The sequence below is a fragment of the Mauremys mutica genome, chromosome 2 (genome assembly GCF_020497125.1).
Source record: "Mauremys mutica isolate MM-2020 ecotype Southern chromosome 2, ASM2049712v1, whole genome shotgun sequence".
NCBI classification, from domain to species: Eukaryota; Metazoa; Chordata; order Testudines; family Geoemydidae; genus Mauremys; species Mauremys mutica.
In genome coordinates, this window is record NC_059073.1 from 240,968,406 (window position 1) to 240,982,403 (window position 13,998).

General features: G+C 36.5%; 1 protein-coding gene across 3 annotated transcripts in view; it reads left to right on the forward strand.

Annotated features, from left to right (window-relative positions):
• The window catches only part of AGMO (alkylglycerol monooxygenase), a 280,195-nt gene that overhangs the window by 121,594 nt on the left and 144,603 nt on the right, over positions 1–13,998 (forward strand). For all 3 annotated transcript variants that reach the window (XM_045007247.1, XM_045007249.1, XM_045007248.1), the window contains exons 6-8: positions 10,927–10,993; positions 12,611–12,676; positions 12,765–12,844. In XM_045007247.1, coding sequence (XP_044863182.1) covers positions 10,927–10,993; positions 12,611–12,676; positions 12,765–12,844 — 213 coding nt within the window. The remainder of the gene's footprint in view (positions 1–10,926; positions 10,994–12,610; positions 12,677–12,764; positions 12,845–13,998) is intronic.

The following is a 13,998-nucleotide window of genomic DNA, read 5'->3' on the forward strand; positions in this document are numbered from 1 at the left end:
GATTGTATAAGAATAAAATTTAGCTACTAATGGGAAATATGGAACTCACGTGGTGAACAGTTAGTAAAGAGAGCTCTCCTTCTTGTCTGGTCTCAATAAGTTAGTTCCTTTAGCATGGGGGAAAGTCCCTGTTTCCCCACAATTCAAGACGTGGGACAAGAAAGTCCTGCAAATAGTGTGCCTAGTTCTGTTTGGTATGCCCAACAGAAACCAGATATAGGCAAAGAATGTCACTAAGACTGGAATAATTTAATAGTATCTGTCATTTAGAGCCTGAAAACATTGACATTATTATAGTTTGATGTTTAAAGTTGTACCTCTCTCACCCTTATTGATCCAAATGATTTAACTGGGCCTCTTATAAACAGGCCACATCACGCTGTAGTTGCTGTATATATTTTGGAATTGTATTGTTTTGTGCAATCTTTTAAAACATCAGGAAATTAGTTTAACAAACAAGTGCACATTAAACTAATTACCATTGTGACCTTGGTGCATGGATGAACCACACTGAGAATGCCACACTCAGGGCAGACTGCAAGAAATAGTGCAGACAATCCCCCAGACTGGTGGTTTATTCTATAATTAGATTCACCAAGCCAGTAACAAAAGAGATTCTGTAATATTACAGTGGTTAACAAGAAGCCAAACACAGTCTCCTTTAGGCATTCCAGCCATTGGCTCCCATCTAGGCAACCAAGTCTAACATAGTAAGAAGTTATTAAAACCCTGTTCACCGTAAATCAAGTTTTCCCAATCCCGAAGTATCAAGCACATTACTCCCCAGGTCATGAATATTTCAGATCTTACCCAAATACACGCTTACAGCCAGTCCTTAATAACTAAATCTAAGATTTATGAATAAAAGGAAAAAGAAAGAAGAGAGTTATAAATGGTTAAAAGATCTATCTATCTATCTATCTATCTATCTATCTATCTATCTATCTATCTATCTATCTATCTATCTATCTATCTATGACTTTCATTGTTCATAGATCAGGGTTATAGCAATGATGTTATATCTGCTGGCTTGTAAAGTCTCTCTGGAATCAGTTCAATTGGTTATATTACAATAGGCAGTTCCGGTGTAGAGTCTGTTAGAGTTTTTCCATAAGAGTTCCAGGATAGCCTGGGTAACTACCTGAAGACCTCGGTCCTATGAGATCTTCCCTGTTAAAATTTAAGCGGACCTAAGATGAAAGGCTCAAGCCTGAGGCTTCTCTTTTACAGTTGAAGCAGACTGGGCTCTGACAGGCCCCTCTACTACATGGGCTTTGATGAAAGTGAGCGGACAGTTTGTGATCTCTTTTCAATGGGCCATTCAAGCTACCAGGATAGTTCACAGGTGGTTTACTATGTGGAAGTACAAGTTTTGAGGAGAGATGAGGACAATAATATTATTATGCCACAAGTCCCATCTAAATGATAATTTCCCCTTTTGATCTCCGAGTCTATAGAATCAATGAAGCATTATAAGACGGGAACAGGATTTAGCATCCACAAACTAATTAGATCACATTCTTAGATTTCTAATAGGATGCAGGTAAGCATAGATGCATTTAGCACTTACTCCTTGATTCTCTACCAATACTGGCAAATGGGTTAAAGATTCTAGGCTACTTAACATGGCTTTGATAACTATCTGCAAGAAATGGCTCTGTTTACCACTGTAATACCCTTTTGATATGTCCTTAAGAATTGCTTACAAGTCACCCAGCTTGCTGATTTTTTTAATCCTTGCTGGCCCAGCATCAAATTGCATAAAGAAATGCTAAGCTCACAGAATTAAACTCCAATCCCACTGACATTTTACAATTTTATATTTAGAGACCCCAGCCACATCACACAGTCACAGCAAATCGACAGCTTATATTTTTAATATGGAAAAAAAGAATTAAAAAACAAAAAAAAACATTTTATGTAAAATATAATTGTCTGTGTAGGTCCAGACAACACAGACAGGACACTGATGCCTAGGCAAACAGGATAAAAAATGATTGCTAGGATATATCAACAACCAACATTTCAAGAAGCATTTTGGTCTAACTGCTTCAATACAGTAAATCCATCCAAACTAGATGAAAATCCTTGCAACCATTGCTCTTGCCAGCAGGCTGAAAAGAGCAATACTGGCAAAGTGTGTATCACTAAACAGAAATCTTTGGGAATGGGTGGAGAAGGTTGTACCAGGTCCTGTTGCTACTTGGGGGTACGGTGGGAGCTATATGAACATAATTTAAAATAGAACAGCATAACAAGAGATTACAAAAATAAAATGTCCATAAGAAAGTACAATATGTCTCTATTGTAGGAGGCTGCATCTGAACACACTGTTACACCACAAAAAATCTATATTAACTCTAGTGAATTATGACTCTGGACTACATCAGTATAATTGAGAGCAGAATTTGGCCCAAAGTCCCTGATTCTTCACTTCACCTTGCAATTCAATAGCACTTTTAACCCATTTTGCGTACGTGTAAATGGCTGTACAAGATGCAAAGTGATGAAGACTCAGTCCCCTCAAATGACAGATGTCTCTGCTGTCAGTTGTGGGGCCTAAGGCTAGGTCTACACTGGGGGGAGGGGAGGGTCGACATAAAATATGCAGCTTCCGCTACGCGAATAGTGTAGCTGAAGTCGGCGTATCTTAGGTTGAGTTACCTGGCCATGAGGATGGTGGCGAGACGACCGCTGCCGCTCCCCCGTCGACTCTGCTTCTGCCTCTCGCCACGGTGGAGTTCTGGAGTCAACGGCAGAGCGATCGGGGATCAATTTTATCGTATCTATGCTAGACACGATAAATCGATCCCCGATAGATCGATCCTTACCTGCTGATCCGGCAGGTAGTGTAGACGTACCCTAAGTCTCCCCTTGTTTACTCCTGTTTTACAGCAATGAAGCTCCATTCCTGGAGAGGGAAACATTGTATTTATCAAAATGACATTCAATCATGGCCTCTTTTGAAAACAGTGAAACAGGCAGAATTTCTCTGCCTAATTGACCTTTGTTGGTTTTCTTTATTCTTTTTCTGCTGGAAAAGAGAGATCCTTAACTGTAAGCTAGAATGGGTGAAAATTTTCCATTTTAAATATTTTGGAGAAAAAAAATAGTCATTTTTCATATATAAAAAAATAATTTTATTTGAATTTTTGTGATTTTTCAACAAACTGGAAAATGATAAAAATGGAAATGTATCATTTTTCAAACTACGAACATTTATCAAGAACTGGTGGGTTTTTTTAGTTTTATTTATTTATTTCTTACTTTTCTCCTGTCCTCCCTGCTTCTCTCCCTTTTTGCTTTATCCAATTTGCTGTTGGGAAAAAAAGTAGGAAAAAAAGGAAAAGAGGGGAAGTTAAAGGGGCAAAAAAGCCAGAGGAAGAAAAACTAAAACTACAATTTATTTGGTTTTCAAAAAAGCTTTTTTTTTAAATTTGCAGTTTATGGTAGAAAAAAACAAAAACAAAAACAAAAACAAAAACAAAAACAAAAAAAAATCAGAAAACTAAAAAAGTTCCAATGTTCTCATGGCAAAACAACTGGAAATGTCCAACCAACTCTAATGAATGCCTTTTTTCGAAAACCGACTCTCATTAGCTGAATGAGAATAAAGTTAGATTGACAATGTACAATGCAATTAATATGGGAACATATTTTCTTTTACCAGGGTTTGGAGTTTGGTCTCTTGAATTCAATACTTTTTTTTTTAATGACAGCAATAACCAGTGTAAGAGATAAGAGGGACAGCAACAGGCTCTTTGTAGAAATCCTTACATCAATATACAAAAAATTCTGCACTATGTTATATTAATTTTCCATAGAGAGACCTCTGTGAAGTGGAGGGGCCCCATTAACATCTGGGTGCTTTTCATCTTCCTTTTGGTTACTGTACTATCAGGTGATTCGGGGGAATGAAGCCTGTGTCATTGAGAGTAGTAAAATGTGATTTTGGTGCTCTCAGTTTTCAGGTGCCCAACTTGAGAAACCTTAGAGGGCCCTGACTTTCAGAGGGAAGTACTCAACATTTTCTGAAAATCCAGTTTCTTTACGGTGTCTCCAACTGGTCACCCAAAAACTGAGACCCCCAAAATCATTAGTGACTTTCAAAAAGCTTTCCCATGGTGTCCATCTCCAAAAGGCGTTTTAGATGCCTGGCCAAATATAACTAACACCATTACTTAATGAAAATGGCAACACATCTCAATAGATCCTGGATGCAACAAAACAAATCCCCAGTATCCCATTTCCCAGGATATGATAAATAAAACAACCATCTGTCCACATAAAACTTGAAAGTAACTAAAAAAACATTGCTTTTCCACTGTACTATATAAAGATTTACTGCTGTCGTAGCTACGACAAATACAGCATTGGAGAGAAAGGTAGAGGGCCAAGTCCTTGCCAGAAAAAACTCCACCTTCTGTCCTCTTGATATAGTTTAATGAGACAATCTTAGTTCTTGCCATGAGACACAAGATAGCAGATAGTCCTTCAAGGAGACTGTGCTTATATTAGTTAGGGTTTTAAGTCCAAATAGGGAACTTAAAGGCACGCCCTTTATAATGGGCTGCCAGTGCAAGTCCCAGGTTATCCTGTGCCACACAGAAATACAAAGTGCAAAGGACTGCACTTTAGTTAGGTTGGAACCTTAGTCTGATGTGGGTGTTTTTAAACTGTGTCAGAGGTGTCTAGAGCACCCAGTCATATTGGAAGGCAACACTTTCTTGAGTGTACATAAAGCCAATAAGTCAGATCAAGTACATCTTTCACATTTCATGTGATGTGTTCATTAAGCTGAGGAGGGGTAATCAAGCTGCCTAGCACAAGTTCTCATGGAGTTTGTTTGAAACATTTAACTTCAAATAGTAGTACTGAAAAAAGTGACTGTTCTCATGTGCTCGCTCTCTCCCTTAGTTGCTCCACTTAAAATGACCAATTAATGTAGGTTTTCTGTCATTTTAGTTGGTTATATTAATTGAAATAACACACACACACTTACATGCTCATCTGCCCTTAAGAGAAGGCTAGATTAGTCATTTTTTCCAAAGAGAAGTAGAATCCCCTATTGAAAGTGTTAACTGAAATATTCACATCAGATGCCAACTTGATTCAAACCTTGACCTCCTGGTTGAGAGGTAAAACAACTATGAGTGACAACAATCTGCCTTCAAGATAATTTATTATAAACACATTTCTGAAGCCTGTGTGTTTATTATATAAACATACCCTAAGCCTGACTATCCATTAAAGCTAGGCTTTCACCTCCTTCTACAATACAGATTTATCAGAAATTCACCCCCCTATGAAACTCTTTATGATCCCAACAGGCCTGATTCCTTCAGCTTGTTTTATTTCCAAACTATAAATATTGTTTTTTCACTCCTCAGTGTGGAAATTTGGCTACCTCCATATTACATGCTTACTGGAGTAGAAAACTGCCTAATCAGATAGGAAAACAGTTGGTGGTGTATAAATCAGGGTTTGCCGAGGATTTCAAAGTGTGAAACTGGGCAGACGAGCGCATATCCTAGGAGTTCTGCCTTTCCCTAGCTTCCCTGTAGAGATTTCACATGGCAGATATGGTCACGAAGGCCATCTGTATAAATACATGGGTGTGTTGTCTTGAATTAACACAACAGTGTTAGTGGAGAATGCAATTATTTTTTTTATTTTAACGTTTCCTCACCAGATGGTCTCAAATGTAAATTCATCTACAAATAATAATAATAATCCTGATCATCTTGATTTTGGTGAGGAAATTGCTAGTAATAAGTGCCTGAGTACCAGTTAGCCCAGCAAATGAGCTAATCCTAGGTTCAAATTCATCCATGGTGTAATTTCTCTGACAGCAGTGGCATTGAACCAAAGATGAATTTGACCCTTGCTGTCTGTAGGTCAGTAATGCTGGGATAATTGAACCATCACTGAGTTATAAGCACTCTCTCCTAGACTTACGGTGAAAAATTCCCTTTTTTCACAAATGGTTTTACTGTAACATTGCCTGTTTTACTCAGTCTACATTCTTTTCTAACATTCATGTCGAAATAGAGCTGAAATAAAGATTCATGTTGTAGTGGTGACAGGAGGAGTTGTTACACAAGATGTAAAGTTTCCCTTGGATTTCATGTCACGATTTTTTCTCATTATTTAAACAAGAACTGCATTGAAGTGGTGCAGGTACCAGGCAATAAAGATTTCCCTTGGTGCTGACAAACCTTGAGACCGCAAATGGAGGTGCTTACATGCCACAAGAGAGGTTGCTGCATTTATGTTCTTTTCCTCCACTCTAGGTTTTGCTGTCACAAAGGAAACATCTTTATATAAATATGTTCCTATATAAAAATTATATATTTCCAGTTATGTACGATAGCTTTATTTCATTGCCAAAACATTTTGATTAATAATATGTGGAAGGAGTTTCTGAGGATACAACTTGGAACCTGTCAAGTGTATTAAACTGGCATTGGGGAATTACTTTAAAATATTTTAATTGTAATTCTGTTACATTGTGTAGCAATAGCTAAGCACAATAATGGAGAGGTAGTCTGTTTGTTAAAAAGAAATCAGATGCAGAATACATGTTTTGTGAAGAATTCTGAATGGAGCTTTTGTAAGTGGCACATTTAAGATGCCTGTGCATTTGGCTCATAAGCAGTTTATTTCTAAAGTCCATTTGCAAGAGGACTGTCAAACGAGACTTTTCTGTGGCTGTGGGTTTTTAAAAAACAAAGTAACAAGCAAAATGGACTTTTATTGGAATCGTGCAGTTCATCTATGGGTCGCTGATAGGGGAATTGAGATGCACATGGTGTGCTAATTCAGGGAGGAAAAATTGTAGACAGGACTTGATTTAGAACAGTAGGTGGTTGTGCATAGAAGGAAAACACAGGCATAAGAAAACAGCCATTTTGTTCAAAATAGAGATGAGGTCACAGTTGGACAACATATTGGACTTTATTTAACATATTAGTAGCTATTGTTTTGCTGCATTTCCAAAGTAGCTGCAAAAGGATGTTGCAGAGAACAGGCTTGCTTTATATATACACCCTTATGTGAGAACTGGCATGTTTTATATAAACTCACTCACACTTAGATACACTCTCTCACACACATGCGTGTGCACACACACTTTCTCTCCCCCATATCCTACATCCTTAAGTTTCTTTTTAGTACCAGCTAATCTTTTGACGCTTAGAAATTATGAATTTTCAAAGACAGAGATCAAAAACCAAAAAAATTGCTTGTGCGGCATCCATCCGTTTTCCTTACAAATATTTTTTTTTAAAAGTTCTTTCATGGAAAAACATTTTTCTCTTACATAAAATGAAATTTTGGGGAAAATTCTGGTTGTCTCATTTATGACTGATAGAGCAAATTGAAAAATGAAAATCTATTTTCACAAAAAAATTCCAAATTTGAATTAAAAGAGTTTGAAACCGACCATTTAAAAAAAGTAAGTTTTTAAATGAAAAACTTAAATGTTATTGAAATCTTTTAGAGAGACAAGGTGGATGAGGTCATATATTTTATTGGACTAACTTTTGTTGGTGAGAGAGACAAGCTTTAGAGTTTACACACAGCTCTTCTTCAGCTCTGTGTAAGCTTGAAAGCTTGTCTCTCTCACCAACGGAAGGTGGTTCAATAAAAGGTATTACCTCACCCACCTTGTCTGCCTAATAGCCTGGGACCAACATGGCTACAACAATATTGAAATCTTTTGTTTACTGAAAATCCTATTTATGGTAAATAAAAAAAAATTGATAACCATTACGGTAACACTTTAAATTAAAAAAAAATTGAACATGAATGATGTTTTTTGTGAAAAAACAAGATTGTGGCAATTTTTTTTGTGAAAAAAAAACTTTAAAAGGCCATTTTTGAAAATAAAAATATTTTATTTAAAGTTTCAGCCAACTCTAGTGATTGGGATAGAGCAACAGTTTTACCTTTACAGCAGGGTAGAGCTATAACACGAGTGCAAGGGATTATTGCCACTGATATTACCAATAGCAATCAATGTCTTACAAGGGGCATAACTGTACAGAATCAAGATGTGGCAATATGTCCATGCTAGAAGCTGAAGGTTTTGCTAAAGAGACATTACGCTACCCCTGTTGTACAGGTGAAGTAACTGCTACTAGTTCACATACTCCTCCTCTCCTGTTTGTCGCCTGCTTCATTTTCGAGGAGATCGTTATAACTTGATGTGTTCATGTTTAAGACTATTGCACGTTTATTCATGTAAAGTTAAATCCTTTTATCCTTACTGAAGTGAAACTCCCCTTGATCTCATTTGATGAAGCGGGAAGCAGATCCTCAGACTGTGTAAATTATCAAAGCTCCATAACTAAACAGTTTACTCCACCCAAGGATCTTCCCCTGAGAGTTTTTCCTAAAGTAAGGATGGCAAGATTTCACTCTTAGAGTCCGATTCAGCAAAAATGTCTGCCTTCTTTGCCATGCACGACTGCAGGAACCTTGAAAAATGAGCTTTCCAGATGTGTGTTTTTCCGCTGGAATAGAGCCCTGTATAGTGTACATGAGGATAATATTTATAAAGTAATTGTCATTTTATTATTTAGTAAGAATTCACAAAAAAGTAGAAATATCACTTAAAGCAAATTAAGTTTCTAAAATGAGTGTAGTTTTGCTTCTAGATATTAAGTGAAAATGTATTTTTTGTTGTATCTTGGCAGAAACTTGGGTTTATGTTTTGCTACTTTCAACATGTCAGGCATTTGTTAGGTCGGGGTCTGCAAATCTTCAAGAGCTTTTCAGGGTGAAAATAGAACCCTTGTGATTGCAATCTTAGAGAATATTTTCATCAGTGTGTCACTACTGTTTCTCTGCAGTATAGGTGAGTGTGGTTGAGTAATAAATTGAAGAATGGTACTCTAAAGCATTAATCATTAACAATGCAAACTTGCAAATGTCATTGCTCAAGAAAGACTGTTCTACAGCTTAGGGTTATTATCATGAGAGATTGCATTTTCCAAAGAAAATACTCTCATTAACATTAGTCAAATGTATTTATTTAAAATGTTACTCATATTCCTGAGATTCCCTGGGAGGGAGAAGACACGGAGTGTTACTTCAGCACACTTAGGTACAGTTCAGCCTTTCGGAGGATAAATTTTATTAGCAATTTTTGTGTACAGATTTAATCAATTGGACATTAAAAACTGTGAAGGTATCTGTGTTGTCAATGACTTATTATAACCTACCTGTAGACTGAGAGTTGAAACCACTAACCCATTGCATTGTGCTCCCCACTACGGTACTCTGAAGTTTGGCTTAAAAAAATGTATCTTTAAATATTTAGTTAAAATCATATTGAAACTAAGTGGGTCATAGTTAGGTGTGGTCTAGTAGATAAATCACTTATCTTTCAGGTGTTGGACTGAAGTGCAAGCCAGTTCTTTGACTCAGATTATATTAATTTAGTGGTCAGATCTCACATAGTTTGAAACAGTGGGATTTGCTGCTTGAGAGAGTATGGAAACAGAGCTAGCCTGAATGATTAATTGTTTCTCACCCTTAGGTGGTCTTTTCAGGCTTGAAATTATTTGGAGACAGCATTTGGAAATTCAAATGTGCTTGCTTATATTGTCCTTGGCTTGTGAATATAAAATATAAAATAATAAAAAACCCTTTAGTATTCCAGCCTTCATATGCAGAACTTCCCCTCACAACTGCGGGGGGAAGGGCGAGGCTGTGACAGATAAAAAAAACAGTAAAGTTAGAGTGTTCTTCACCTGAACCAATCTGCCAATATCCACACTGCTTTAATTTTGGCTGTATACCAATCTATTCATTGGCCAACAGCAGTTTTTGTTGGTGTTTATTTTTACACCACATATTCAGCCAGGGAGAGACAAATAAGTATAAAATTATTCTCTTCTTCCCATGTTGACAGTCTCCTGATGGAGGATGAAATCTGTCCGCAAAAGCTTCAGTTAATGCATTTTGAGCAGAATTTTATCTTAACTTACACAGGTGCAGTGGCTGTAAGCAGAATTGGGGTGCTTTCAAGTTTAAGGGGCTGATCCTGTAACCTTACATGCAAACCTTACCCAGTTAGACCTATTGAAATGAGGGTATCTACTCTCATGGGCAATGACTGCCTGCCTCCCTATCTTATCTGGATTCTGTCATCTCCATCATTATGAAAATATTACAGAGCACCGATCGTTGTAGTATTTAAGCATGAAATACAGTAATTAGGTTCACGCAGAAAACATCCGTAGATGATGACATGACAGATTCTGCTCTTCACATTTCCTAGGTTCTAGGAAGCTTTACTTGGTGGGTTTGGTTTTTTTTGCTAATGGCGAGTAATCACAATGTCAAATGATCCGTCATGGAAAATGGGTATTATTTTGGAATGTGCTCTGAAGATTGATACATTCTCCTTAGACGATGAGTAGGTTTACTTATGGGAGTGAGCATTTCTGGAACGGGCTCTAATGGAGGTGATTTTGCAGCCTAGACTAGAATTACGTTTAATCTCTGAGGGGTTCGGGTGACAAAGGCTACATGAACAGGTAGCAAATGTATGAATAGAGCCCTATGGAATTATGAGCAATGTAATAAAATTTAAATAGGCCAGCAATTTATTTTATATATTAAATGATTAAGCATAGAAAACAATTCCAATTGTAGTTTGCATTACGGTGATTTTACTATACACAAGTTTCATAAAAATTCCTATTACGTAGTCGTTGACAATAGAATATAACAGTTTTAGTAAGTTATGTTAACTTGTACACTGTTCCTTTATGTAAGAACCTTCCCAGATGCAGTTCTCTTTGTAAGGGAAAATTAGCTTCCTTATGTGTGTCCCCTCTGCCAACTTTTCCTCCTCTTTTTGCTTGATTTTACACAGTCCATGCCAATTCATTTACAAGATAATTTTGTTTAAAGGTAGTTAACACCCTTGGACCGCTGGAGCTGATTCTTAATACTCCCAGTCACCACAGAGTTCACCATGGTAAGCAATACCATGTTGTCTGATTTTCCATTGTTTGTTTTCTAACTGTCATTATTTATATTATATTTAAAATGTACAGAAAAGAGGAAATGTGACTGGTGTTTTTTAAAAAAACATAGGGAGAACAGTAATAATCACTCTAAGGTTTCGTAAGGACTTTTATTAAAACCTTTTATCAGTGAGTTATAACTTCAAAATATTTACGTGTCAAACTGAAATTTTTCAGATTGGTTTCTTTCCAAATGTGAATTACTGTGGACAGTTTGTGCAAAACAATTCAGCATTTGTGAATATGAGAAATGTGATGGGAATAGCAAATCCTTCTCTATTGTTAAAAATAAATAAATATGGTAACCCATTTTCAACTGTTCTTGCACCTTAAAGTCAAACACTCAATATCAGCATAGCATTGGCCCTGTTTTAGAAGAACTGCATTTAGCTGTTCCAGTTTTCATTCTACTGCATTATTGAAAAGCCCATTTTGCACATGTGCAATACAACTGATATTACTTTTTTTCATAATTTTCAGCGATATTCAGACTAAGGGTAGGCTGTAGTGTACATATGTGATTGGTTAATTTAATGGCATAATGAAGAGTGTTGGGAAATCTGAACTGAATAAGTGGGGGCTCCAGAGGTGCCCCTGGCTCATCCACTGGGCAACTTGCAAGGCTCATTCACTGAGTATCTTGTAAAGGGCAGAGATAATAAGTAGAACAATAACAGGGAGATGGAGAAACTTAATTTACTAATTTGAATCACGCTCAAATATAACTAAATGTACCGTGGATGTGTAGCTATTTATTATAGCTATGTGTTAAGTGTTTATGGCACTATGCAGATATTTAAAAGAGTGGGTTCTGTAAGTGTCCAATCTTGCAAATTTGCATAAGTATTGACAGTCCAAATTGTGGTCTCATTTTCACTGCTATAAATCCAGAGTGAGCCTATCCACCCTGAATCTAATCAGGTTTACACAAGTGATGCACAGGTTTAATCCATTGACTTCACCAGAGTAATCCAGTTGGGGTAACTGAGGCAGAATTTAGCTCATTGACTTTAATGGGACTACTTGCACATGAGGAAAACTTAAAGATGTGGAGCGCTGTACTAGATAGAGAGATTGATCCTGCTCGCAATTAAGTCATTAGCAGAGCTCCTCGTAATTTAAGTGGGGGGCGAGATCAGGTCTATAATATAGGAGGTGTACAGGAGGCAACAGGAAGTCATTCATGAGATCACTGTACATATTTTGTGCATATTTGGCATATATCTTGTTAGTTACAGTTTGGATAATTTTTGGTGATTTTTCTGTTTGTTTGTTTGTTTTTTAACTTTTGTTTGTACATACATGTTGGGGTAAATCCACCCCAGGCATAATTACATTGACTTCAGGTAAATTGCAATAATGATGAATATGTTTTTACCCTGAGCTATATTTTAGTAGTCAGATGTAAGGCATAAGAAAAGTTATAGCTGGTTAACTATGAAAGGTTAGCCATCTCTTATCTCGGTTAGTAGGTAAGAAAATCAGACTTACAAACGAGATTCACTACTTCTGTTGAAGTTTGTAGAATTCACAGATTTTTCATAATTGCACTGAATATTTTTTTATAGGCAGAAATCCTTACTGCATTGACAAAAATTATGGTGGTACCCTCATTATTTGGGACAGAATTTTTGGTAAGTGGAATAAATTGCTGTTGCTAATGTTAATGTTGCAAACAGGAAGTTTTATGCTCTTAAAATGGATTATTTTTCCTCCTTCCAGGAACATTTGTGGCAGAAAATGATAAAGTTATATATGGCCTAACACACCCAATAAATACATTTGAACCTGTCAAGGTCCAGGTAATGTATTTTTTCTTATTGAACTTGTATATTTTAACATTAACTTATTTTCAAAAGAAATGTACGTTTTTGAAAGACTGGAGGCAAACTATACTGTGCTATAGATTGTTTTGTAATTATTTGAAGTGTTTACTGTAACACTGGCACACGTTAGTGGTTTAAACATTTCATATAAACCACATATAAAATATTTCTGCAAATCTCAATTATTATCTTATCATTTCTCGCTGTAGTATATTTCAGTGTTCTCATAAGGATGAAGGGTTCAGCTGTACACACTGGTGGTGAAAATGCAGTGAGTGAAAATTATTCATGTTGTGACGCCACTGAAATCAGTGGATTTACAAAAGGGATGAGTTACGTTCATGTAATGATTAGTCTTTTGCCCTGCTAAGTTAGGATAACCTTCTTTATGAGCAGGTGGTAGAGATACAAAGTGTATTTTATTTGTTACATATATCTGCTATAAATATTGCTCTTTTAGAAGCAATTCCCAATCTAATGTCTTATATAATTTGTTTTTAACACATCTATTTATTACCTTTGATATTCAGGATGTCCCAGAATAATTTATTAAACAATGAATTAATGATACTGTTGGCAGTAAATGCAGCAGCCAACATGTGCTCAATAAAAGCTGAGATACAGTTTGAACATTAGAATCTATTTAATTGAGGAAGATTGTTGGCTAAGGGATGACAATTATCCTTGCCTCTTTTCACAAAACCCAAAAGGTTGTTTACCTTCCACTTGTTTCAAATCTCATTTAAAAGATAATGGGGATGCACAGGATGAGAATCAGAACAGAATCTGGTCCAGTGTCTCTAACACTGCAGTTCCCCTTATGACTGTATGGCAATCTGATCCCTGAGCCTGGGTCCTGCTGTGGAACTTAAACCCACGTCCTGGCCCAGAAAACAGTGTTCTACCAATAAATTATTCTGATATTTGATGTGAAACATGGGGGTTTGTGAGTGGCATTTAGACCTAGAAATAGTTACACGTAGAAGATTCCATTCAGAACTGTTAATGAAACATTTCTGCATTTTTACTGGAATTTTGAGTTCTCAGAACCTCTGAATATCTGTCCCTTGGTAAAGCAGGGTAAAGTACATGTTTTGCTAAATTACTGTTTTTACTAATAAATATGGACA